Source organism: Aphelocoma coerulescens, chromosome 4 (genome assembly GCF_041296385.1).
Source record: "Aphelocoma coerulescens isolate FSJ_1873_10779 chromosome 4, UR_Acoe_1.0, whole genome shotgun sequence".
NCBI classification, from domain to species: Eukaryota; Metazoa; Chordata; class Aves; order Passeriformes; family Corvidae; genus Aphelocoma; species Aphelocoma coerulescens.
In genome coordinates, this window is record NC_091017.1 from 78,485,913 (window position 1) to 78,512,293 (window position 26,381).

Below are 26,381 nucleotides of genomic sequence, written 5' to 3' on the forward strand. Positions count from 1 at the left end.
TCAAAGCTCATTTGCATTCATTAAGAGCCCGAGGTGATTAGCACAGCCCTCCCCCCTTGCCCGCCCGTGAAAGGTCCCTCTCTCCCGTCGGAGCTCCGGGGATCGAGGCCGATCGGGTGACAGAGCAAAGAATTCGCTCTGAAAGAAGATTCATCCCCAGGGTCCGGCGCGGAGGCCTCGGCAGAGGCGGCTCCATGCGGATTTGGGAGGCTCTGCTCCGCCGGGATGCGTCCACGTTATCCCAGCAGCTCCTGCCCCTGCCCGTGGAGCGGGAGATGGGGACGATTCCCAGGATGATCAGGAATGTTATCCTTCGTGTTCTGTCCTTCCTGCCTTGGCGTGGGAGATGGGGCGTTGATGTTGGCATGAGTTGAATGTCCACTTCCTGGGGCCATTCCTGTCCCCCTCAGGCCATTCCCATCTCCCTGAGGCAATTCCCGTCTCCCTGAGGCCATTCCCATCTCATTGAGGCCATTCCCATCTCCCTGAGGCCATTCCCGTCCCCCTCAGGCCATTCCCATCTCCCTGAGGCCATTCCGGTCTCCCTGAGGCCATTCCCATCTCCCTGAGGCGATTCCCGTCTCCCTGAGGCGATTCCCGTCTCCCTGAGGCCATGCAGGTCTCCCTGAGGGTCTCCAAGAAGGTCAAGACTGTCTCCCAGACAGGTTTCCCAATCCTGTCCCTCCAAGGATCACCCCAGGAATTTCTCCTTGGATTTTGGTCTAAACTCTGCACCCAAAGTCATCCTGAACGTGAGATCAGTGTCCCAAAACCTCCTCCACTTGGATCCCAGTTGGACACAGCCTCCTGAGCAGGAGGATGAAGAAAATCCCAATGAGGGACCACAGGCAGGCCCTCAGGGGCACCTGCTGGGCATCCCATGGGCTCCCTACCATTCCAGAGGGCATCCATTAGATGCCAAGAGATCTGCTCTGATGGATGCTGGAATTTTCGGAGCTGCTGGTGGCTTTTGGAGGCATCTGGAGCCCAAACCCGAAGTCTCCGGTCATTCCATGAGTGTTTGACTGCCAGCACTTGGCTCCCAGGAGCATCCAACACTGGGGTGTCCTCTGGAAGGGAGAGGAGAGCTCCTGGAAACCTGGCTGGGAGAGTGTCCCAAAGAACATACTGGAACTCCTGGAGACCACCAAGGGAGACAGGGAATGCCCACGGGAGCAGACGCTCTTTGGATGCTCAACTCAAGCCAACACAGACCCTCCATCTCCCCTGGCTTTAAATCCCACACCTGGGTTTAAAGATGGATCCTGATCCCAAATTTCCAGATCCCAACGTGGGTGTGGGACGAAGGATGGACCCTTGGACACTCAGCCCCCCGGATCAGGATGGGAATTGCCACCGGTGCTCCCCGCTCAGCACCAGGATAATCACAAAGCACAACTGCCCAGGGATGGGGGATTTGAAACCAGATCCTAATCCCGCATTTCCTGGTCCCAACATGGGTGGGGGACTGAGGTTGGACCCGCGGACACTCATCCTCTGGGATCAGGGGTGGGAATTGCCACCGGTGCTCCTTGCTCGGATTCAGTGCTGGGATACTCACAAAGCCTGGAGAGGATGGGCTGGCACTTCCAGGGATGGATCCCAATGCTCCGAGCTGCCGTAAAATCCCCGGCATGTCCCTGTCCCGCTCCATTGTCCACCTCTGGCACGAGACGGTTCTCATTAAGGCCTGCAATTGATCTCCTGGCTTTGAAGGAAACAAGAAAGGAGGAACAAATCCAACGGGATCCTCCTTCCTCCGGCCCAGGGGAACAAATCTGGCTTTAATTTCTTTTCCTTTTGTCGTTCCAGTCGGGATTTCACTTTAACGACGCTGCCTTCCCCATCCCTCTCCTTCTGCTCCTCGAGAAACCGGGACGTCCCCTCTGCTTTCCATGTTCCCTCCCTTTGTTCTCCATGGTTGATTTATGAAAGACTTTTCCCTCCCCAAATCCCTCATTTTGGGAGTCAAGGACCCCCAAAATCGGTGGTTCCCACCCTGGAGTTCAGAAGAGCCGTGCTGGGGCTCGTTCAGATGTTCCTGACTGGCTCTAAATATTCCAGCTCCGCTGGGAAGGTGCCGGAGGGCCACACCTTTGGAGCCATCCTTTGGGAAGGAGCTGTGGGTTGATGCTCCCGGATGGTTTTGATTTCCAGTTCTTCCTGGAGAAAAGCCACTCCAGCTCTGGAATAATTCACCCTCAAGCAGGTAGGAAGAGGGATCCAGTGGGATTGATTTCTCCGGGGGATTCAATCCTGCGTGGAAGCCCTGTGGAAAACCTGGGAGAGATGATAAAAGTCACCTTCCTTCCCTGACCTCACTGGCACAAATCCCGGCGGCGCCTGCGGAGAAGCTGCTCCGAGGCAGCGTGATGATGGCACCTGGAAAAAAAAAGCAAGGATTTCGGGATTAAGGTGGGGAAAGGCATGGAGCATAATGGTCTTTTAATCAGCAAAGAGACCCAACTCCAGGTCTTTTAAGCAGAAAAAGGTTTTTTTTTATTTTTTCACTTGGCACAGGCATCAAAAAGTTATTAAAAGGGCCTGGTTAAATATCTCATTAATGAAGATGAACGAGGCCCCAGATTTGTTTTTAAACACTTCAAAGCCGTTTTTTTTTCTGACCTCCCAAAGTGTGAGTGTGGAGGGGATCGCAGTGCCTTCAAATGTTCCTTATTTCTGGAATTTTACAGCAGCTTTAACAGATTTCAGTGCCAGAGCTGCTGCTACTCACCCTAGGAGGGAGAGCTCAGGCTGGGAGATGAGGAAAATCCATCTGGTGATGCAGGAACCCCCCAGGGATCTGAGGGGCTGCTCTGCACATCCCAACGCTCCATCCCATGGGAGATGGTTACGGTGGGATTGAACCGGCTCCCTCCTGCTGGGAGCACATTGGAGAGCCAGGGAAGGAACAGCTCCAGGGGGTGAGGGATCTCAGCCCCCAGAAATCCCAGCTGGTGCTGCCCCACATGGAAAACTGGGAAGGAGGCAGGTTATCCCACCATCCCATGATCCAGGCATTCCAGTCTGGGACAAGATTTGCCATGGAATCATGGAATGGTTTGGGTGGGAAGGGACCTGAAAGTTGATCCAGTTCCACCCCTTCCATGGGCAGGGACACCTCCCACTATCCCAGCTGGATCCAAGCCCCAGTGTCCAGCCTGGCCTTGGGCCCTGCCAGGGATCCAGGGACAGCCCCAGCTGCTCTGGCAATTCCAGCCCAGCCCCTCCCCACCCTCCCAGCCAGCAATTCCTTCCCAACATCCCACCCCAAGCTCCCCTTTCCCACTGGGAAGCCATTCCCTGCCTCCTGGCCCTCCAGCCCTTGGCCCCAGTCCCTCTGCAGCTCTCCTGGAGCCCCTTTAGGCCCTGCAAGGGGCTCCCAGCTCTCCCTGGCTCCTTCCCTTCTCCAGGGGAACATTCCCAGCTCTCCCAGCCTGCCTCCAGAGCAGAGGGGCTCCAGAATGCTGGAATACTTTGGGTGGGAAGGGACTTTAAATCCCATTCAGTCCCACCCCTTCCATGGGCAGGGACACTTCCCACTATCCCAGGTGGATCCAAGCCCCAATGTCCAGCCTGCCCTTGGACATTCCCAGGGATCCAGGGGCAGCCCCAGCTGCTCTGGCAATTCCAACCCAGCCCCTCCCCACCCTCCCAGCCAGCAATTCCTTCCCAAATCCAGTCTAAATCTCCCCTATGCCAGTTTAAAGCCATCACCCCTTGTCCTGGGACCAGGTCAAAGGGGGTGAGCTCCGAACTGTTATTAATGAGGCCAAACCTTCAGGCTGCCCCACAAATCCCCAACCCAAAAGAATCCCGAGCCCCAAATACAAAATATCCCGGAATCTTGAGCCCAAATAAAAAACATCCCAGAATCCTGAGCCCCAAAATAAAAAACACCCCAGCTCCTGCCAAGGCCGGGAATGGGAGGAGCCTGGTTTCAGATGGGTTTTTGATACACAGCCCCAGAGAAGCTCCTGGGTGCCTTATTTGAAGAAGGATGGCATTAAAATCACCCTCCCCATTACCCGACACTAATGGGGCTCAGTGCATTATTCCTATCAAAGTGCAATTTGCATTTACAAAGGGATCCCGGGAAGTGATGGATGGGGAAGGAATGGAGAAAGCCTTGTAAAGCCGAGCGTGCTCATGGTGGAGGAACTTCCCGGCACCAGGCGGTTTTCCCTACACCTTCCCCTCCACCCCACAGCCCGTGACGTCGGCTGAAATGAACATTCCGGCCCTCGCCTTTCACCCCGCAGCCCACCAATAAAAGCTGGAAGAGCTGGAGGAGTGGGAATACTCATTTATCTTCATTAGGACTCTGGCCAGCTCCTCTGATCACCACGTCGGCGTCGCTGGGGAGAGAAAAGCTACTGTTCCTTTTTCCCTGGATTCCCGGCCCACACAGCCGAGCAAAGGGCTGGGATCCCACTCAGCACCTGCCCTGGGCAAAGGGAGAAATGGGATTTCGGGGGGATTCCCCTTCTCTCTGCTCCTTCACGGAAGCAGAGCTCTGGGAGAGCAGTGGGGAGAGACAAGGAGAAAGCAAATTAATGCCAGGAGTTCCCATCAGGGAGGGAGATTAAAGAGGAGGAGCCCTGCTAGACAGGCCGAAGGGGGAATGGGAGACTCGGGAATGATCCCGTGCACGGCCTGGAGTTGGACTCGATGATCCCTGGGGTCCCTTCCCACTCATTCCATGACTCCGTGATCTGTGGCTCAAGGATCTTAAAGGGATAAAAAACGCTCTGGCCCCAAAGCTCAACCCCCGTCCCAAATCCCCACATTTCCAACTTGCATCGCCTGCTTAGAGGTCCCATTTTTGGCAAGGGGGACAATTTTGGGAAAAGCACTGCCCTCTCTCTGCCCTTCCCAAGGTTTCCTCCCACGGACGCGTGGAAAGTCCCCTCAAATCCCCTCCCAAGCCCCCTGCAAACCTTGCTGGGATGCTGAGGGACAGATCCAGGTGCTGCTGTCCTCAGGGATGTCACACATCCTCCCTGGACACTGGTGGAATGACCCCATTCCTGGGGTCATGGAATGACCAGAGACCTCAGGGGTGGGTTCCAAATTCCTTCTGAAATCCGTCGGCAGCTCCCTGAAAATGCTTCCAGTGTCTGCCATCATCATCTGAATGATGTCACCTGGAATGGGACAACATCTTTGGGGAATCCCAGTGGAAAAGTGGCATCGGGATGCTGCTGCTGCCAGGGGGTGGGGTTCATCCCACCTGTGGGCATCCATAAACGAGGCGTCTGCTCCAGGATGGCTCTTTGGGGTTCCCTGGGACTCTCGGAGACGGAGGCCTCTCCTCCCAAGATCGAGGGGCAGGATCTGTCCTCCCATGGAAGCGACCATGCCTTGGGATGGGAGGAATCTCCTGGAAGTGCCTCATGGCCTGGCACAGCTCAATTCCATGGCAGTGAAAAAAGATAAGGAGGGATGAACTTGGCTGATCGACTCCGGGCTGGGAAAAGGGAGACTGGAAAAATCCCTGGCTGAGCCAGGACATTCACTGGGAAGACACCAAGATTCCCAAACGTTTCCCCTGGCTGGACACCGACATTTCACCTGTCCAGGCTTCCTCAGTCCCCTCACCCTGGCTTGGCCACCTGAAATCCCACAGATGAATCCCAGGTGGGAGAGTCACCTCTGATCTCCCAGCTCTGGGAAGATTGCAGGGACCTAAAGCTGGGTGAGACAAATCCCTCATCCCCAAGTAGAGGAGGAAGCAGGATTTGGAGTCCTCAGAGCACCAACTTCCCAAGAATGAGGGAATTTGGCGTTCTTTCTTCTTATTGTAGTTTTGGGATCATTTTTCTCTGATGTCTTTCCCCCCGATTTCATTTGGGGATCCTCAGCCTCACTCCAGGCTCCGACCCCAGCTGAGGTGGCAAAAGTGTGGAGCCAGGGGTGACCCCTCAGCCCTGTCCCCAGCACCAAATCCCCCCTGGAGAGGAGCAAACGAATCCAGCAGGGAATTCTGGCACTAAAAATGACGGATTGGGAGCAGTGCTGCTCTCCCAGCGTTTTACAGGCTGCTCCCACAGGAGTTATTGCCTGGATTTTCCTGGTTTATGGGATTAACAACCACATTAGCTCTGCCCTTCCCAACTCTCCCTGTGCCTGGTAAGGAGCTTTTTTTGTCTAATTACCCAAGCAACATCGTTAAGTCTCACTCAGCCATCCTTGGCCAGATTTGGGCTCTGCTCTGGACTCACAAAAGGTCCCCAGGCCTGAAAAACGTCGAAATCACAGCAGAAATTTGCAAAAAGTCCTTTTTGTACCTAAAACCCACCTCAGGATCTGAGAAATGGGAAAGAACAAACAAAACACCTCCTTTTCCTCCCACCTGTCCTGCCAAATACACAAGGACACCACAGATTTTCATGGCCTGGAATTGGGTCTGGGAGGGTCAGGCTGGAGAGCAGGGAAGGTTCTTCTCCCAGAGAGTGCTGGGCACTGCCCAGGCTCCCCAGGGAATGGGCACAGCCCCAAGGCTGCCAGAGCTCCAGGAGCGTTTGGGCAGCGCTGCCAGGGATGCCCAGGGTGGGGTTGGATCCATGATCCTGCGGGTCCCTTTCCAACTCAGGATATTCTGCAATTCCAGGATTCATGGAAACGAGGAGTTCTGTGCCTGTGCGGGACACAGGGAAGGAGGGATGGATGATGGACAGGGATACAAGGATGGGCAGAGCTTCCACCCCTCAGTGATGCAATCGCAGAACAATTCAGGTGGAAACATCTCCCAGATCATCGACCCCAACCACTGACCCAGCAGGGCCCTGGGCTTCACTCCCTCCCTGCCTCCCACCTGGCTCAGCTCTCTCCACGCATTTGTTCCTTCCCTTTCCCTGTGTGCCCATGGAGGAGCCTGTTTGAACAAGGGATTTGCTTTGCTGACCACACAGAGAGCTGGGAGCAGCTCCTGACCACGAGTGACCTTCAGCCCCAGGCCACGGAGGCCACCCCACAGCTGGGGGTCAGGCTCTGCTCCCAGGGAACCTGGGATAGGACAAGGGGATCTTGTCTTAACTGTGCTGGGGAGGCTCAGGTTGGACAAGAGCGGGAATTTCCTCATGGGAAGGGTGCTCAGGCCTCGGAAGTGCCCCGGGAGCTTTGGAGTCGCCATCCCTGGAGGTGTCCAAGGAACAACTGGATGCTGGTCTGGGCCACAAGGTGGGAACCAGGCAGAGGACTGACTCCACGATCCTGGAGGGCTTTTCCAATCTCAGTGATCCCAGGATTGTCCATAACTGTGAGAACTCAGCACCTCGGGGAGAATTCCGTCCTCCTGGAACAACAGCTGCAGGCCAGCTGGGCTCCCAGGTCACTGAGGCGTCCGAACTGCACCTCTGCCTTTAGGTGGGAATATCTGGGAGCTGAATCCTGGCCGGAGTCCAGCTGGAACCCCTCGCTGGGGACAGAAGGACCCTGATCCGTGTCACTGAGATAAGACTGGAAGGGCCCCACAGCCGAGCTCAGGCAGGGAGCCTCGGGGTTCATGAGAGGCTCAGAAAACGGCTCAGTTCCTGATTCTGGGAAGGAAAAATTCCTGTTGGGAGAAACCTTAGGGTAGAGGTGGGAATGAGAGCTGCTTCAAGAACTGTTCCCAGCCACGGGGTTTTCGGGAAGAGCTGGGTTTGATCCAACAAGACAGAAAAGCCCAAAGGGGGCATTTAAACCCACTTGTTCCCGGATTGTTTTGACAATCCAGTAGGAATCCTGACTTCCCACCGGGAAGCAGCTCCCATCACCTCCTGATCCCAGAGCTGGGGAATCTGAGCTGCCTCCTGCCCGTGCTGAGCAGGATCAGGATGCCTTTGGATGGACTTTGGAGGCGCTTCCAGCCCATTCCCGACCTGTGCAGGGGTCCCTGGGCAGGCCCTGCTCCAGCTCAGTCCCCTCCTGTTGGTTCTCCAACCTTGGAGATGCTGCAGCCCCAACACTCCCACCCCACCCCCACCATCCTCCTCAATTCCAGCCTCTCTGGATCCAGTTCCATCCCCTCCCTGCTTGCAGAATTCCGTGATGGATTTGGAGGCCGTTGGAAAACGTTTTCCTCAACTAAACAACTGCAAACCTTGGGATCTTCCTTCCCTGGCCACCATTCCCTCTGGTCTCTCAGCAGCCCAATTCCAGACCAGCTCCAGCCCCTCCGTGCCCTTCCAGCACTGCAGCCCAAAATTTGGGATCACTGGCACCAACTAAACATGGATGGTTGGACAATTCCCAGCTCATACCTTCCCTCTTCCATCATTTTTTGGTGTTTCCCTGAGCATCCCTCGTCCATCACCCCGAAGCAAACACCCTCAGCTTTCCTCGGGAGCAATTTCCCCAAGAGGGTGGGGAGAGAGAGGCTGGAAAAGAATATTTAGGAGGGAGCCAAGAACCTGGGTGTGTCTCAGGAAGGCCAGGATGTGCCTTAGTCATCGGCTTATCCATCTGGGAATGAGGGCAGGGTCACTGCGGGGTCATGGATGTCCCACCTCACATTCACCTGCTCTTGAGTTTTGGGAAGGGGGAACCGTCCCAGGGTGTTCCCAGATGACCGGAAAAGCAAATAAAATCACAACGAACCCAAAAGCGAGGGAGGAATCCGTCCCCTCCTGCAGCGGGGAACTTCCTGGTTGGAATTCCAGCATGCAAATCTCCCCCACCCATCCCACTCCCGGGCAGACGGGGAGGATCAAAAGTGCCAGGGAAGCGGGAGGGTGGTGGGAGGGAGGAGAGGACGGGATCCTGGTGGAGCTTTCTCCAGGCCAGCTGACACAGGCACTGTGGGATCCCAGCTTGGGAAGGAATCTGTTTTCATGGAATGGTTTGTGCTGGAAAGGACCTCACAGAGCATCCACTTCCAACCCCATGGGACACCTTCCCCTGGACCAGGCTGTTCCAAGCCCCCATTCCCAGGTGGAAATGAGGTGGAAAAACCAGGGATTCTCTCTGTCTGTGCTCCAGGAATTGAGCCTTCCCTGGTGACAATCCCAGCTGCTCCAGGCACAGCCTTAATCAGCAAAAAGGAGCCTTCTGGAAACTGAAAAAAATGAAATTAGAAATAAAATAATGCAGATTAACGTGAATTTTTGCAATTGGAATTAATGACTCTCCCTTAGGAATTCAGGGCTGCACGTTTGGAAATGATCCAAGCTGGGAAGACCCGAGTTTGGGAAAGCTGGGCCTGGTTGGCCATGGCACATCTTCACCAGTATCATGGAAGTGTCTGGGATCGTAGAAGAGTCTGGGATCATCCTCCGTCCATGAGGACACCTGGCAAGGCCAAGCCTTCACCCACTGGATGACCTCCACAAAAGCAGGGAGCCAAATCCATCCTGCCCCTTGGGAACGCTCCAGGCACAGTCCGGGGCCGTGCCCGAGAATCACCTGGGCAATGATTTAATAATTTAATTAAACCGTGAGGATAATTGGAGTCTGAAGCCTGGAACTGCTTAATTTGCTGGGATAGACACAGCCCCAGGGCTTTCGCTCCAGCCCATCCCCAGGAAAGCATCCCAAGGCTGGGAATTATCCGAGCAGGTGTGAGACGGGGTCAGGCCTGAGGGTTTGGTCTCCAGCTGAGGCCGGGGGTGGGGAAATCTCGCCCCTGGTAACCCCACAAGGCCAGTCCTGACATATTCCCTGCTCCGTGTCCAACCCTGGGATGGGTTTCCAACGAAACCAGCGGAGGATGAGTCACGGAATTCGGGTTTGGGTTGGAAAGGATCTGAAAGATCTTCTCATCCCAAGCCTCCTTCCAGCACCTGGGAGCCAGACCCCAGCCAGATCCTATCGACCCCTGCCTGTCCCCACAGGCCCCAGGCTGGTCTGGCCTCCTGCAGACAGAGCTCCCAAACCGCTCCTGAATCCAGGGAACACCGGAGCCGGGTGGGAGAGCTGCGACTCCGCCACTCCTGGGGTCTGGATGGGCGGGATCGTGCCCAGGATTGTTTGTTCCTGGGGATTTTCTGCCTGTGTTGGTGGCCACAGTGGAGCTCTGATGCCAGAGTGTCCAGGAGATGACCTTGAAATCCACGTGTGCCCAGCATTCCCTTAGGGATGAGCTGCATCTGCATCCCTTGTGTCTGGAGCTGCCTTTTCCCAAGCAATCAACCACGGAATTTTTGGGGATGGAAGGGATCTTAAATCCCATCCTGCCCCCTGCCACGGGCAGGGACACCTCCCACTATCCCAGGGTGCTCCAAGCCCCATCCGGCCTGGCCTTGGGCACTGCCAGGGATGCTGGAGATGGATGAGGTGAGTCCAGGCCCTTGGAAACAAAAGGGGCTTGGAGCAACCTGGGATGGTGGAAGCTGTCCCTGTCAGGGGCTTTGGGATGAGATGGGCTTCAAGGTTCTTTCCAAACCAAACCATTCCATGCCTCCATGAAGACATTAAAGGTGGATTTTTCACCGCTGGCTGGCTGCAAGCCACCCTTCCCCCTGGGAATTCCTGTGCTTCCCACAGCTGGGAATGCTGCTGAGATCCCTCCATCCACCACCCACCCCGAGATGAACCTTCTCCCTCAGCCGAGCCATGGAGAATCCAACGGGATCCGAACTCCAGGTGCCGGGACACATGGACCACTGCACCAGCCCCCAGCCCGGCATGGGGTTTGGCCCATCGAGCACCAACATTCCCAACCAATCCCACCAAGGATTGAATTCCTCACTGGAGTTTTGCATGCCTCAAGCCATTGCCTGTCCATAGAAAGGAGGATTCCCTGGAGCAGGATCTCTCTGAGCAGGAATGGGATGGGGTTGGGCATCATGGGCACCCAGGGAATGCTCAGCTCAGGTTCTTGGATCATGCTCTGCCCCAAAATCCCACTTTTCCGGCCTGTCCCTACATCCTGCCCTCACAGCAGATGGATTTAAGGGGACTTATCCCAGACTTATCCCAGTCTGTTCCCAGAAAGAGGCACTGGAGAGGTTTCAGAGCCCAGGCTGCGATGCCAGGGCCAGAAGCAAGGAAATTTCCACCTAGGAAATTCCAGCTGGGAATTTCCAACTCCAACAGCCACAGTTCCAATCCAGGGGCACCGAGTCAGCCACTGCTCAGGCTCTTCCCACAACTTTCTGCTGCCTCCCATTCCAGTGGAGCCAAGGGCAGGAAAAGACTGGGATAAAGTTCTCTCACATCTCAATCCCGGGGAACCTCAGCCAGGATTTTCCTCTCTCCAGCCCATGGGGGTGTCTGATTCCCACCAAAAGCCAATCTGGGTGACAGATCTGAGGTTCCCATGATCACTCCCTGTGAAGTGAACCCCACTGCCTCAGAAAGCCCCAAAGCTGTGCCCCAGCAAGGAAAAATCCCAGCTTCACGCGGGCTTGGGAATGCTGAGGGAGGAGCAGCCATTCCTTGGCAGAGGCTCCATCCCTCCGAGTGGGCAATATTAAGGATATTCACCCAAAAGTCAATTTTCCTCTTTTCTGTGGGTTCCTCCTGGTCTGAATCACGATCCTGTGGAGAAGGGGAAGAGCCAGAGGCAGGGAAAGAGGGAAGACCTGTCCCAACAGGACAGCCTGGAGGCTGCTGCCCGTCCTTCATCGGACAGATGGGAACAGGAACGCGCCTGGAGATCCAGTCACACCCCGGGCCCTGCCCTGGAAAACCCATGGCTTGGGCTTGGAAGAGCCTGGTGGGGCCGAGGGAAAGGTCAGAGCCAAGGATTTGAGGAGGATTTGAGGAGGAGAGGAGCCAAAAGCTGCCCTCAGCCAGGGATTTTGGCACAGGGAAACATTCCCAGAGGAGCAAATGGTGGTGGTGGGATGGGGATGAAGCACCCCGAGCTCTGCACAGCCCTGAGGCCAAAGAGAGGGAAAAGAGAAGTCCCGGCTCTCCCCAGGACCTCCCAGCAGCTGCCTGGCCCCTCGGGATGGCTTCTCCAGGGGTGTGGATGGAGGACAAACAGGGCCACGCTCCTCCCGTGGCAGCAACAAGTGCCCGGGGCCGCCAGGGGAGGAGAGACGAGGTGCCACCACTTCGCCGAGACCCGCGAGGGAGCGGAGGAGCGGCTCGGAGCCCCTCGGAGCTGGAGCCGACATCTGCAGCCGGTGGCTAATGAATACAAACGAGCGCCCCGTGCCCCGCCGGGGGGTCTTTAACACTTCACACGTCCCGGTGACAGTGAGCGATCATCCCCGCAGGCAGCTCCGCGTCCCGGGGCAGCGCCTCCGTCCCGGGAGATGAATGAGCGCCCGGCAGACGCGGCACCGCCGTCATTTGTCATTCCTGAACCTTTCGGGGAGCAAATCCCATTTGGCCGCCACCAGCGCGGGCTCGGAACCTGCGCTGGGCCCCGCTGGGTCAGGGAGGGGCGGCCGTGATGGATGCCTTCTCCCGGCTAATCGCATCCAGGGCCGGGCAGATATGGATGGGCTCCCGCCTTTGATCCATGGCGCTCTGGAGCGCTCATCCAATTAGTGGCCCACGGAATGCAATTAGCGCGGCTGGAGGCACGTGGGGCGCGGGATGGAGGGGCTCTCCGGCGGGAATGCGGCCCATTCCCACCTGGGATGCACCGGGAAACGTTGGGGAGGGAAGGAGGAGAAGTCCTGTTTATCCCGAGCAGTCCCATCCTGGTTTTGCCCCCACCACCCTCACCTTCGGTGCCACCCGGCTGGACCATCCTCACCCTCTCCCGGCATTCCCGAGAGCCAGTTTCCCATCCCGGATCCGGCTGCTCCACCTCCCGTGCCCGCATTTCTCAGCCTGCACCTCATGCATCCTCCTGGATCCCCTCCAGCCTCCCCGCCTTATCTCCCTCCTTATCACAAGCCGCGCTATCTCCGATCTGCTCCTCTCCCTTCTCACATTTATCTGCTCCCACAGCCTCCTTCACCTGCGCTCTGCGGGCAAGTGGTGACAGCTGGCTCTTATCAGCTTCCTGCTGCCACCTTTCCCTCAGACTCCTCACTCCTGGGAACTTCGGTGCTCCTGCTCCAGCATCCACCTGCCCCCTCCTTCCCGGCTCTCGGGGCTGGCAGGTTCATTGCAGGAGTTTTTGGAGCCATGGCAGAAGAAAACATGGAATCACAGAATGAAAGCCCATCCCATCCCACCCCATCCATGGGCAGGGACACCTCCCACTGTCCCCGGATGCTCCCAGCCCCAGTGTCCAACTGGGCCTTGGGCACTGCCAGGGATCCAGGGGCAGCCCCAGCTGCTCTGGCAATTCCAGCCCAGCCAGGAATTCCTTCCCAAGATCCCACCTGATCCATGGGACACAATGGGAAAGTGACCCCACGGGCATCTCCCGGTCCCAAACCTTCTCCTGCCCTATTCCTGGGGCTCCCGGGAGGAGGCAAATCCCATGGAGTCAGACTCACCCGACAGCTCCGCTTCCCTGCAGCCTCAGCCGATCCCATCAGGAAGGAGGTGAGGAGGTGAACCGAGGTGAGGGCAAGAAGGGACAGAGACAGCAGGAAACGAACGCTCGGGAGCAGCTGCTGGAAAATGTTTGTCTCACCTGGCTCGGAGAAAATCAGGAAGAAAGAGAAACCTCCCTGCTTGGGGTGGCTTGTGGGGTGCTTGGGGTGTCCTTGGCAGGGCCAGGAGCTGGACTGGGTGATCCCTGTCCAACCAGGATATTCCCTCATTCTGTGATTTGATGGAAACTGGGCTGGCAACGCATCCCGGGGCAGGAATGACGGCTCAGTGCTGGGCTGGGGGTGTCCCGAGGACACGAGGGGGGACAGCGCTGGTGGCCGAGCCAGACGAGGGACCTTGGGGAGCCACAGGGCCCTGGGGAGGTTTGGCCCCGCTCTGGGCTCTGATTTAGGGCCTGGCCACACCCAGGGTGACATCGGTGCCACTGCAGCATCCCAAATCCCTGCCCCAAAAGCCACCCGTGCTGCACTCCCTGATCCCTGATCCGGGAAGGTCTGAGATCCACTGGTCCAGGATGATCTCAGGTCCATTGATCCAGGATGACCTGAGATCCACTGGTCCAGGATGATCTCAGATCCATTGATCCAGGATGATCCAAGATCCACTGGTCCAGGATGATCCCAGATCCACTGATCCAGGATGACCCGAGATGCACTGGTCCAGGATGACCTGAGATCCACTGGTCCAGGATGATCCCAGATCCACTGATCCAGGATGATCCCAGATCCACTGGTCCAGGATGACCCGAGATCCACTGGTCCAGGATGATCCCAGATCCACTGATCCAGGATGACCCGAGATCCCTTCCCACCATCTCCCACCGGGCTCCCATGGCACGGGCCACATGCCACCCCCACTGCAGGACATCTCCATCTCCCACCTGGAGCACACCCGGAGCATCCAGGTTGTTCCTGGCACGGCCCAGCTCCCAAAATCCACCCGGAGAAGGGGATGGGGTAACACACAGCTCCTTAACGCAGGCACTGGGGGGGTTTCCTGGAATTTTAGGTCCTCCCTGCAGCTGCTGTGGAGGAGATGGAATTTTCCCTTTGCTCCATGGTGGCCATTACCAGGAAACACCAGGAATATCCTGGTTAAATCCAGGGGGTCCCCACCCTCCTCCTTCCCTCTCTTGTGGGGAAAGGCCCCTGGAGAGGTGGAGTCACCAAGAGCTCCAGGGAATGTTTTCCTTCCCACTGCTCCAAATCAACACCTGGGAATCCCTGCCCCAGCATCTGCCAGAAACCAGAAGGGATAAACAGCTTAAAAATGGGATTTAGAGAAACTTGTGGAGTACAATCCAGGATTCTTTGCTATCCCAGCCCATGGGTATTCCCTAAATCCTTCATCCTCCACAAAACCCACATCATCTGCCTGAGCCCTTCCATGGAACCTCCCCATCGCCCTTCCCAGGGGGGGCAGGACCCCCAAATTCCCCCCATCCCGGTGTTCCCAGCATCTCCAGGATCCTGGAATGGTTTGGGTGGGAAGGGACCTTAAATCCCATCCCATTCCATGGGCAGGGACACCTCCCACCATCCCAGGCTGCTCCAAGCCCCAGTGTCCAGCCTGGCCTTGGGCACTGCCAGGGATCCAGGGGCAGCCCCAGCTGCTCTGGCAATTCCAGCCCAGCCCCTCCCCACCCTCCCTGAGAGGAATTTTTTGATAGAAACCAATTAAAATCCCCTCAAATTTGGTCAAAACTTGGCTTCCGCTCAGGGCAATGAGGGAGGGTGGGATCCAACGCCCATCCAGGGATTTTCTTCCCCTTGGATCCCCCCCAAATCCGGCTGTGTCCAGCAGCCAGGTGTCCAAAGGAGATGTTGGATTTTATCACTGACGGGATTTAGGGGTCGGGTTTTTCCACGGGGATGCACAGAGCCGCGGGAGGCATTAATGAAACAGTTAAATGCTGTATTTGTTTAATTGGAATTACACCAGGATAAATGTCCAACATGCTAATTTCTAACAGAATAGAACCTGTAAACCATGCAGTCCTTTCTCCGACCATTCCAGCTCTTTTTCCTCTCGGAATCAGTAGCTCTGCTAGTGAGTTTTAAGGAAAAAAAAACCAACAAAATTCCCTTTAAAGTTAAACCTAATTGCTAAATTTCCCCCTTATTGTGCAACGACTTGTGCAAAAAAAAGCTGTTTCCACCACCTCAGTTCCCAAAATCAGGTCCTTCCGCCCCAAAATAAATGGGAAAAGGCAACCCCGGCAGCCGGTGGACAGGGAGGCACGGGATGGGACGTGGGATGGGATATGGGATGGGGGGGGGGGGGGGGTTTTCCTGGCAGAACAAAATCCGAGGGATGAACCAAGGCAGGGAGCAGCTGGGCACTGTCAGGGTTCCAGAATGAGCTGCCCATGGAATTTTTGGGGAGCTGCAGGTGGGGATGGATCCCAGCTCCGGGAAAAGCTTCCCAAACCCAGCCCTGGGGGCAAGAGAGGGGCTGGAGACTGAAGCAGCAGCTTTGGGGTGAAGCAAAGCCCCCCCTGAGCTCCCCCCCCTCCATCCCGGTGCTTTTGGGGTGAATCCCGGCCAATCCCGGTGTGCTGGGGTTGCTTCCCTCCGATCCACAGCATTCCCAGTGCATCCTGCATCACTGGGGATGGGATTTATGGGAGTTGTGCTCCCTGGGAGCTGCCAGCAGTAGGATAAACAAGGAATCGTGCTGGGGGGGATACAAAGGGTCTCCAGACCCCATGGAATTGTAGGAAAAATGGGACAGAGATCCCAAAAGCCCCAGGGATGAGACACAAATCCAACCGGAGCGTGGGACGGTGTTTGGATGCTCCAAACCCTTCCATGGTCCACAAAAGCACCAAACCCAACCCAGAACTAACGGGAAAAACCCGATGGAGGCAGGGAACACCCAAGGGGGAGGAATCTCCACCTGGGATTTGGATTCCGGTTGGAATTTGATCCCAAAACTTCAGCACGAGGGATGTGAGAGCAGCGATGGCCCTGGCTCCACCCCAGCACCTTCCAAGGAATTTGGGGCCACCATGACCCTTCCCACAGCTCCTGCCCAAAATTCCACCTTCCCCAATCTGGGAGAAAACAACCCCAAACCAGCATCATCCCAACACCTGCCATCCCCATCCGAGCGGGAGTTGGGGTTGGATCCGGAACAAAGTGCAAAATTCACTGGGAGCATCCGGCTCCAGCCTCAGGAATACCCAAAAATCCCAGGAAAACCCCTCCTTCCCTACAGAAAGGGCTCCTACAGAACACCCTACGGATGGGTTGGGCTGCGCATTCCCACTCTGGACACCTCATACAGGGTTATTCCCAACTCCTGGAATGCCTGAAGATGATGAAGAAGGAAAGAAGCTTCCCGGGAAGCCAAATTTGCCTTTTTTTTTTTTTTTGGTGTTAATATGATTTTTCTTCCCACTGGAAGCTGGAAAATATTTGCTGGACCCTGGAAAAATTACGGGATAATCCAATTTCCTTAAAAAAAAAAAACAACCAAACCCCAGCCCCACTAAGGAATGTTCAGTGGATGTGGAGCGAGGTGTTAGAGCAGCGTTATTTATTTTGGGGAGTTGGAAATCTCGGATTCAGGTCCTGCCCCTGTTTCCCACATCCCCCCCCCCTTTTAAATTCCCAGCAGCGACCTTTCCCTCCTAAGCACTTCCATCCGTGTCGGAGGACACCCATCATTAGGAAGAGACTGGGAGGGGGTTTGGGATGCCTTCCAGGGGCTTTTTGGGCAATCTGTTTAAAAGATTCGTTTTATTTGGAAGGGATGGAGCCGCATCTCTCCGAACAAAAAGTTAATTGGGACCAGAGTCCCAAAATCCCATTTTTCATCCCGGGCTCTGACTTGCGGTTCCGGCTCTTGACCTCCCGAGATCAGGAACTCCCGGAAGCTCTCCCTTGGCTGGATTTGACTTTCCCAGCAGCAAATCCCGAGCGCCAGGAGCCGGTTTGGAGGATCCCAATCCTGGCCTCTCCAAGAAGAGCCTGAAGGAGCGAGGAAACCCATCCCAGGTCGCTGCTCTTGGGATTACAGCTCAGGGAGACGGGAAGGGGAGCCCAGCGTGGATTTGGGAAGGGTGGGAGCTGCCTGGAGCATCTGAAATGAGGCCTTGCCTCGGCTCTGGGGGGGATTTTATTGGGAATACCTCATGGAGTGAAAAGTGGAATTTCAGGATGGCGGCACAAAATCCCTTCCCTGTGTCCCGGGGTTTCTGCTCCTTCTCCCTTCATCCCACTCCTGGAATTCCTGTCCCTTCTCCCTCTGGGTCATGTCCAGAGGTGTCTCCAAAGCCGATCCCTTTCTGGCCACACTGACTCCAACTTTCCTTCACCTGCTGCTGTTCCCTTCATTCCTCTTCCACATCCCTCAAAGAGGAGTTCACAAGGGATTCACCTCCCATCCCCCTCCAAAACCAAAGGAATTTTACATTTTCCCTCTTATTAATGAAAAGAATCCCTTGGTCCCTGCAGCTGGAGATGGCCGGCACAGGCCAAGGGCTCCAGGGGGTCATTCCCAACCGCGTTCCCGTTTAATTTTGGGATGGAGCCACATGAACCTTCTCCAAATGGAAACCAAAGAACAAGGAGGGAAGGGCAAACCTCATTCCCTCGGTGCATCCAGAGGGTCGGGAATGGGCACAGGAGCGGCACTTCCAGGGCTGCGACAACCACCGGGCAGATCTGAATTCCCCTCAAGGGTTTGGGAATGCGGCTGGATAATGCCAGGAATTACAGCCAGACGGGGTTAATGAGATGAGGAGGGTGAAAATCCCCCTCTGGAACCTGAATCCTGGGATTAAATCCCGGTGGTGGCGTTTCCCTCCTCCCCAAAACTGCCTGGTTTGAGCAGAGGATCTCTGGGCATCTTTGGGACAGCGGGAATTTTGTCCACAGGCACTTTGGAGCAGCGCTGCTCCCTGGGAAATCTCCCACTGCCTCCAGGAGATTCCCACCAGCTCAGCTCCAACCAGGGTGACCGAGAGAAGTTTTCCCCACGGAACCATCAGGAGGAAGGGAAAATGGGACACCAGCATGGAAAAGAGAGGAAAAAACTCCTCCTGGACACCAGGAGACCCCAGTGTGCCCTCCCCCCATCCCTGTGGAGCGTCCGTCCCCTCCCGCTCCTCCATCCATGGATGTGTCCAGCAGCATCCCAGCCCCGGAGCGGTGCCACAGGACACATTCCCAGCTTATCCTTTCAGCTCTCCCTTCCCAAATCTGATCAAGGAGGCAGCTCCAAACCCTTCTCCATGATCCCACACCCCCTGGCAGGTCCCGGAGTGGAGCTCAGGGGTGATTATGGACACACGGGAAAGGGTCACGACTCCAGGGATTTGCAGCCTAACACGGAAATCAGCCCACGGAGCGGGAAAAGAGGAGAAAAAACCCTGGGAAATCCCTTTTTCCTACCTAAATCCAAACCACAGGACACACTCAGGGTGACCCCCTTCCCCCTGCCCAGGAGAAGAACCCAAACCCACGGCTCTTCCCAGATTTTTGTGTTTTCCAAGGGAATAAATTAACAGAAGGAAGGCGGGACGATCCCTTCAATTTGGCTTCGACAAAAAAAAAAAAACAATCCCAGTCTGGGTGTGAACTTCTCTCCCAGGCTCCAAGAATTCCCATCACTCTCTAAACCCCTGAAAATAGGAGTTGATCCAGGAGACTCCTGCCACCACCTCTTTTCCCGGGACCGTTCCACCGGGAGCGTTTTGCCGTCGGGGGGAGGCTCCGCCGAGACTTTCCGGGTGAATAAAAAAATACAAATCTGCTCTCGGAGCGAGATTCCCGAGGTCCAGGCTGCGGGAAGGAAGGGGATCCCGAGTCCCTCAGGAGTGGTGGCTGTTGATGAGGCCGCGCAGCTGCTTGGCCACGGTGTCGATCAACTTCTGCTTGTCCCGCTCGTTTTTCCGGAATTGGGCGAAAACGTTGTTTTTCCTGCTGGTGTCCCGCATCCTGCACGGAGCACAGAGAGGTTATGGAGCAGGGATTGGGGATGTCCAGCGCTCAGAGAGGAGGATATGGAATTTCAAGGATCTACACCAATTTTTGGGGCATTTTTCAGGCTTTGAACCCCTCCGATCCCAATCGACGCCACTTTGGGGTCTCTCCCTAATTCCCAAATGCAGGAAATCCTAAATCCTCCCCCTTCCAAGCAGGGATTTCTCCGTCTCCATGTCACCTTCTGCAGCGGTGATGGAATTTGAGGAGGAAATTTAAAAATCAGCCCGGAATCCACAGAATTACGGGGTCTTATTGAAAACGGTGCCTCGCGTGCACGAGACGCAGCTGGGAAGGTCTGGAGTTGTGAATTTTAAACATTACAAAATATTCCAGGGAATCTGGGCATGTTTGGGTTGGAAGGGACCTTAAATCCCATCCATTTCCAGCCCCGTGCCGTGGGCAGGGACACCGTCTGCCATCCCGCTTTTCCCAACGAATACAACACATAAATCATATCGATAGAAGTCATTTCTATTAAATGTAACACGGGATAATTTCCATCCCGGGAAGGAACCCAGCTGTTTGGAAGGAGCACGGCGTCTCCAGGAGGTCTCCATAAATCCAGAGCCCAGCAGAGCAGGAGGTAGGAGGGGACCCCACATGCAAAGCTGGCAGAGGGGGGGTTTCATGCACTCCTGCATTCCCAGATCCGTATTTTGGGGGGAAGAGGGCTTGGGACATGCTCCAAGGGTGCTGGGAAGGGAAAAAATCCCACCAGGATCAACCTTCCCGCAGCTCCTGAAGGCACAACCTCCCAAAATCCAACCTGCAGGGGCTCAGCTCTCCCAAATGATCCCAGTTTGTAAATGACTTTCCCGGTAAATCAGATCTGGCAGAGGCTGAGGGCTTTGGATGCATCCCATAATCCCAGGTTTTGGCTTTGGGGACCTAAATGAAGCTTTGAAGTGACAGGGACATGGCACTGGTAATCCCTGGGAAGTTGGCACTGGATCATCCCGAGGCTCTGGAGTCAACTGAGCACAACCCAAACCTCTCCAAACTTATTGGACACAATCAAAAATTCCAAGCTTTTCCAGGCTCCAGCCCTCCTAGAAAGAGCCACGGGGAATCTGAAATGTTCCCAAAAAAACACCCAGCTCAGAACTGGAATCCGGGATAACAACTTCATCCCAAAGGGGAATTGACTGGAGTTACCAGTGCCCAGAGACTCGGAATCTCCCAACAGGAACAGGAGAGCTTGGAGCACTTCCAGTCACCAAAACTGGGATTTTTTTTGGTTTTCCCTATTTTTCAGCTGGAGCAGGTTGGCAGCTGCTCCTCCAGGAGAACCGGGGAGCGACTGTGCCAATGCGAAGCGGAATTTGGAGTTGTCCAGGTCTTGCTATCATGGATTTTGGGATAAACAGCTCCAAACAGCTCCAGGAGATCTCCAAGCCCTTCCCCAGGAGAGCTGGGAGCTCTCCCAGTTTCCAGAGGGACATCAGAGGTGCTGGAAGTCACCCTGTACCTTTGGAAAGCTCTTCCCGTCCCTCTCCAGCCTTTCCACACACCGGGAATTTAGAGCACAACATCCCCTGCCCTAAGAGCTAAGACCTGCTCAGGTCCATGGAATGTTTTGGGAGCAAGGCACATTCCATGCAAGAAAACCTTGGGATGCGTTTGGATGACTGGAGAGGAGCTAGATGGATAAACCTCCGGATCAGAATGGCAAGGGATTGCAGCTGGAGCCCTGATCCCACAAAAAACCCTGTGGGTTTTTTGTGGGATCAGGGCTCCAGCTGCAATCCCTGGTGAAGTCTGGAAGCATCTGGGAGCTGCTGGCATCTCCAGACACATCATGAAGGTGCAAGAACACAGCTGTTAATTATTCTTCATTAATTAAGTTGCCTACAGGACTCAAAATCCTGCAGGATTCGGGTTGGGCTGTGCAGCTCCCCAGTTTCATTCCTCTGAGCAGAGCCTTGGGATAACTGGGAGCACCATTAACAAACCCACATGGGGAAAGTCTGGGAAGGACGGGAGCTGCTGGGATCTCCAGACACCACGTGAAGGTGCAAGCGCCGAGTTATTAAATATTATTAATTAATCAAGTTGCCTACAGGACTCAAAATCCTGCAGGATTCGGGTTGGTCTGTGCAGATCCACAGGTTTTTTTTTTTTCCCTGAGCAGAGCCTCGGGATAACTGGGAGCACCATTAACAAACCCACAGAGGTAAGGTCTGGTAAAGTCTGGGAGCATCTGGAATCTCCAGACACCACGTGAAGGTGGAAGCTATTAAATACCGTCAACGAATTCAGCTTCAGGACAGAAAATCCTGCAGGATTCGGGTTGGGCTGTGCAGCTCCCCGGTTTCACTTCTCCGAGCGGAGCCTCGGGATAAGCGAGGGCTTGGAAGCCGGTCCCAGGATTAGGAGTGAAAGGAAGGGAAAGGAGAGCTCGGCACTGTCCCCACCCCTGTCAACAAACACCACCTCGGAGAGAGCCGAGCTTTGTTTCAATTAATCCGGGAGGGGAAAAAAGCAGCGGGGTAAAAGCTCCTCTTTTAGCTCTAATTAGTGCATTTGGGAGGATCGGGTTCCGCAGGGCCCCGCTCCACAGGCACTTTGCCTTTCCAGCGTTTCGGGCTCCATTGAAAGCAGACAATCGAGGCCCTGCGAGGTGAGGGTGAAAGCCCGAGCGAGCACATACTTACACCCGGGATATCCTGGGAGAGAGGGGTGATAAGGGAGAGAGATAAGGAGGAGAACAGGTTACAGACCGAAGCGGCCCCGGCGGAATTCCCGGCGGGATGGGAGCGCTGGAGGCAGCGGATGTGCTGCCTGGAGTGAGGAGCCTCGGGAGAGCTCGTGGGGGGTGGACAGAGACCCCTCAGAGGGGCTGGGATGAGTGTGTGGATGGAGCCACGGGGATGCGGGACGTGCCAGAGCCAGCCCAGGGATTGCCTCTGGAAATCCGTGGAGATTGTCCTGCAGATTCCTTCTCACACGGACTTGGAGGGCCAGGAGGCAGGGAATGGCTTCCCAGTGGGAAAGGGGAGCTTAGGGTGGGATGTTGGGAAGGAATTGCTGGCTGGGAGGGTGGGGAGGGGCTGGGCTGGAATTGCCAGAGCAGCTGGGGCTGCCCCTGGAACCCTGGCAGTGCCCAAGGTCAGGCTGGACACTGGGGCTTGGATCCACCTGGGATAGTGGGAGGTGTCCCTGCCCATGGAATGGGGTGGGAATGGGATGATCCCTAAGGTTCCTTCCAACCTAAACCATTCCAGGATTTTATGACTTTATGAAATGAGCCAGGCTGGGGTTTGGTGATGTTTTAGCACCACCACCGAGTGTGGAGCTGCTCTCCCGCTGTCCCACCGCCTTCCCAGCCTCCTCAATCCCCTGCCTCTTCCAGCTGCTGCAAGGCCAAGATCCCAGATTTGTGACGAGTTTTGATTTTCTTTCTTTATAATTTTCCTGATAGCTCTGAATAAACCTCTCAATTTTTTATCTTGGATGTGTTGGGTCATGAATTCACTGTGGATCACGGAGCTATTCCAGTTGGAAAAACCCTCCAAGGTCACCGAATCCAACCATCCCCCAGCCTTTCCACATCCACCCCTGAGCCATGGCCGTGAATAACCCAGGGATAACACAACCCATAAAATCCCAGCAGGAAAATAATGCCACGAGGTGTAAAGCTGCTTTACACCGAGTTTGGTCCCCGTGTCCCTCACTGGTGCCCTCTGGACATCCTGAGGTGCTGTGAGATCCATTCTGTTCCTCTGCTGGAGAGGAGCCGGAGGTTCCCTGGACCACAGATGACACCAGGTGACCACCTGGCCCTCTCTGCACCACAGAGGCAACCCCAAAGCTCCCAAACACCCCAAGGTCGCTCACAGAACCAGAGATTCAGAGAATAATTCAGGCTGGAAGGGACCTTTAATGCCCACCCAGTGCCACCCCCTGCCAGGGACACCTCCCACTATCCCAGGTGGCTCCAAGCCCCGTCCAACCTGGCCTTGGACACTTCCCGGGATGTAGCTGGGTTTGGTTGGATTAACCATGGAATCAGACCATGAGGAGCAGTCTGAGTTGGGTTTGGGGTCTCCCTCTTTCTCCTTGAGGAGCAGGTGACGAGTTTAGAGCTGGGGCCACACTTCCAGAGGAACATTCAATGGCCCTGGATCCCTGGAAGCATCCCAGGCCAGGCTGGACACTGGGGCTGGGAGCAGCCTGGGACAGTGGGAGGTGTCCCTGCCCATGGAGCTGGATGCGCTTTAAGGTCCCTTCCCACCCCAACCATTCCATGAGGATTCCCTCCTGCCCGCTCCTCCGTGCAGGACTCAGCACTGCAGGAGCCGCTCAGAAAACGATAAATCCCCAAGTTCTGGCTCGTTCTCTGTCCCACCAGCTGGAAAACGACCCGGGAGGTCTGCTGGGAGCCAAGGGGCAGGAGCAGAGTGGATCCTTCCCAAGGCAGCTTGGAGCTCTACCAGGGGAGATCATCTGGGAGACCCACCACGGGCAGGCCGGGCGGCACGGCAAAGCCGCGGCGCTCCCGCCTCGCTGCTGGCCCGCAGGACTGGCACAACCCCGGGAGCCATCCCGGAGCCCCGCAGAGCGTCCGGGCGCTGTTCCCGGCACGGCTCCAGGATCTGGGCTGGAGCTGTGCAGAGCATATGAACTACGGCCCTCAAAGGAGGGATTCAGCCCCAGCGGGGAGCTCGCCCTCGCTGAGGGCACCCAGAGACGCCTCCGGAGCCCACGGCGTTTGGGACTTGGGAATGCCGGGGCGTCCGGCGGGAGGGAGGTGGGAGAAACAGGAAGAGAAATGAATAGAAACAGAAACAGAAATAGAAATATAGAAATCAAAATAAATAGAAACAAAAAGATAGAAGTAGAAATAAATAGAAATAGAAATATAGGAATAAATAGAAATAAATAAAAATAGAAATAAAGAAATATAGGAATAAATAGAAATAAATAGAAATAGAAACAAAGAAATATAGAAATAAATAGAAATAAAAATACAGTGATAGAAATAAATAAAAATATAAATAAATAGAAATAGAAATATAGAAATAAAAATATAGAAATAGAATTAAATAGAAATAGAAATATAGAAATAAAAATATAGAAATAGAATTAAATAGAAATAGAAATATAGAAATAAATAGAAATAAATAGAAATAGAAATATAGAAATAAATAGAAATAAATAGAAATAGAAATAAATACAGAAATAAATAGAAATAAAAACACAGCAATAGAAATAAATAAAAATAGAAATAAATAGAACTAGAAATACAGAAATAAATAGAAATAGAAATCTAGAAATAAATAGAAAAAAATATAGAAATAGAAATAGAAATAAATAGAAACAAAAATATAGAAGTAAATATAAACAAAAATATAGAAGTAGAAATAAATAGAAATAGAAATAGAAATAAAGAAATATAAAAATAAATAGAAATAAATAGAAATAAAAATACAGCAATAGAAATGAATAAAAATAGAAATAAATAGAAATTGAAATATAGAAATAAATAGAAAAAATATAGAAATAAAAATAAATAGAAAAAATATAAAAATAGAAATAAATAGAAATAAAAATATAGAAATAAATGGAAACAAAAATATAGAAGTAGAAATAAATAAAAATAGAAATAAATAGGAATATAGAAATAAATAGAAATAGAAATGCAGCAATAGAAATAAAAGCAGAAATAAATAGAAGTAAAAATACAGAAATACATAAATAAATAAAATTAAAACTCAGAAATGAAACCAGAAATATAGAAATAAAAATAAACAGAAATATAGAAATAGAACGGAATAAAAGAGAATAGAAGGGAACCTACAACAACGTGGTCCAACTGCCCGACCCCTTCACAACCAGAAGTTGTTCGTGGCATTGCCCAAAAATTCGGGATGGCCACTCCTGCCTGCAGCCCAGCACACTGGAGGATTTTGGAGCTGGAGATTCACGTCCGCAGTGAAATTTTCTGGTAGGACAAGGCAAAGGCTGCTCAAGAGCCAATAAAAAGACGGAGCCGCAGCCAAGCCATTGAATTTGGGTAATCTGGGACTCGGGTCCATGGGATAAAATGGGATTTTTCTATCTGAGCTCCCTCTGGCCACCCAGCGCTGGAGCCGTTGCTCACAAGGATGGAATGAGCTCCTAAAGCAAGATGGGAGCGAAAATGATGCCGGGATTCGGGAGCTGCACTCACTTTTCCAGCAGGATGAGGGCTGTGGTGGGGTTCACACGAAGGTACTTGCACGTGGGCTGTCCATAGTCGGCCAAATACGTCGACCAATCCCACTGGATGAACAGATCCAAGAGCTGGAAAGGAAAAACAAACGGGATTGGAAAAAGCTGGAAAAGGGAGCAGGTGTTTCCCTAGAAGCCGACAGAGGCCCTGGGCAGGTGGTGGTATCAATAAAGAATGGTTTGCAGGCTTTATTGATTTGTTTAATATTATTCTGTTAACACTTAATCATTAACCTGATAATACTGCACTATTAATTTAGGAATATTTAGCGTTAATTAACGCAGGGCTGTATTAATTCGGCCATTGAGCATTCCTGCTCTGTGATCCCTGTTTTTGGGGATTTGAGGTCTGAGGCACCGCGAGGACGTGGGTGGCAAAGAAGCGCAGCGCCCTGACACCCTCAGCTACGGCAGGAGGAAACTTTTGGGGTCAAAGTCACCACGAACTTCTTCTGTCCCCAAACAACCGCCAGCGCCGCTCTGACCATCCCCCACGGAGTTCTCATCACCCTTGGTCCATCCCAGCACCCTCCGAGGGCTTTGGAAGCGCCTCCAGCGCCCAGAGCTCCCCGAGGAGCTGCGGGACCTGCGCAGGAGCTCCGGGGTTATTCTGGGTGAGCGCAGCTCCGGGAGCCTGGGAGTCCCAGGTGCTTTCCAGACATCGGTAAGAGAAACCACCAGGCCTTGGCAGCAGGGGAAGGGAAGGGATTAACTCAGCCATCCGTGACAGTCCCTGCTCCAGACCGCCAAAATTCCCACCTGCAGCCCTTCATCTCCACAGAT

The 26,381-nt window shown here is 54.2% G+C and overlaps 1 protein-coding gene across 2 annotated transcripts in view; it reads right to left on the minus strand.

The window, feature by feature from the left end:
- Positions 1-15,289: 15,289 nt before the first annotated feature.
- Positions 15,290-26,381, minus strand: part of EXOC6B (exocyst complex component 6B) — a 267,635-nt gene continuing 256,543 nt past the window's right edge. For both annotated transcript variants that reach the window (XM_069014854.1, XM_069014852.1), the window contains exons 21-22: positions 25,558-25,670; positions 15,290-19,337 (exon numbers count right to left, since the gene is read on the minus strand). In XM_069014854.1, the coding sequence (XP_068870955.1) occupies positions 19,211-19,337; positions 25,558-25,670 (240 nt within the window). In that variant the 3' untranslated portion in view covers positions 15,290-19,210. The remainder of the gene's footprint in view (positions 19,338-25,557; positions 25,671-26,381) is intronic.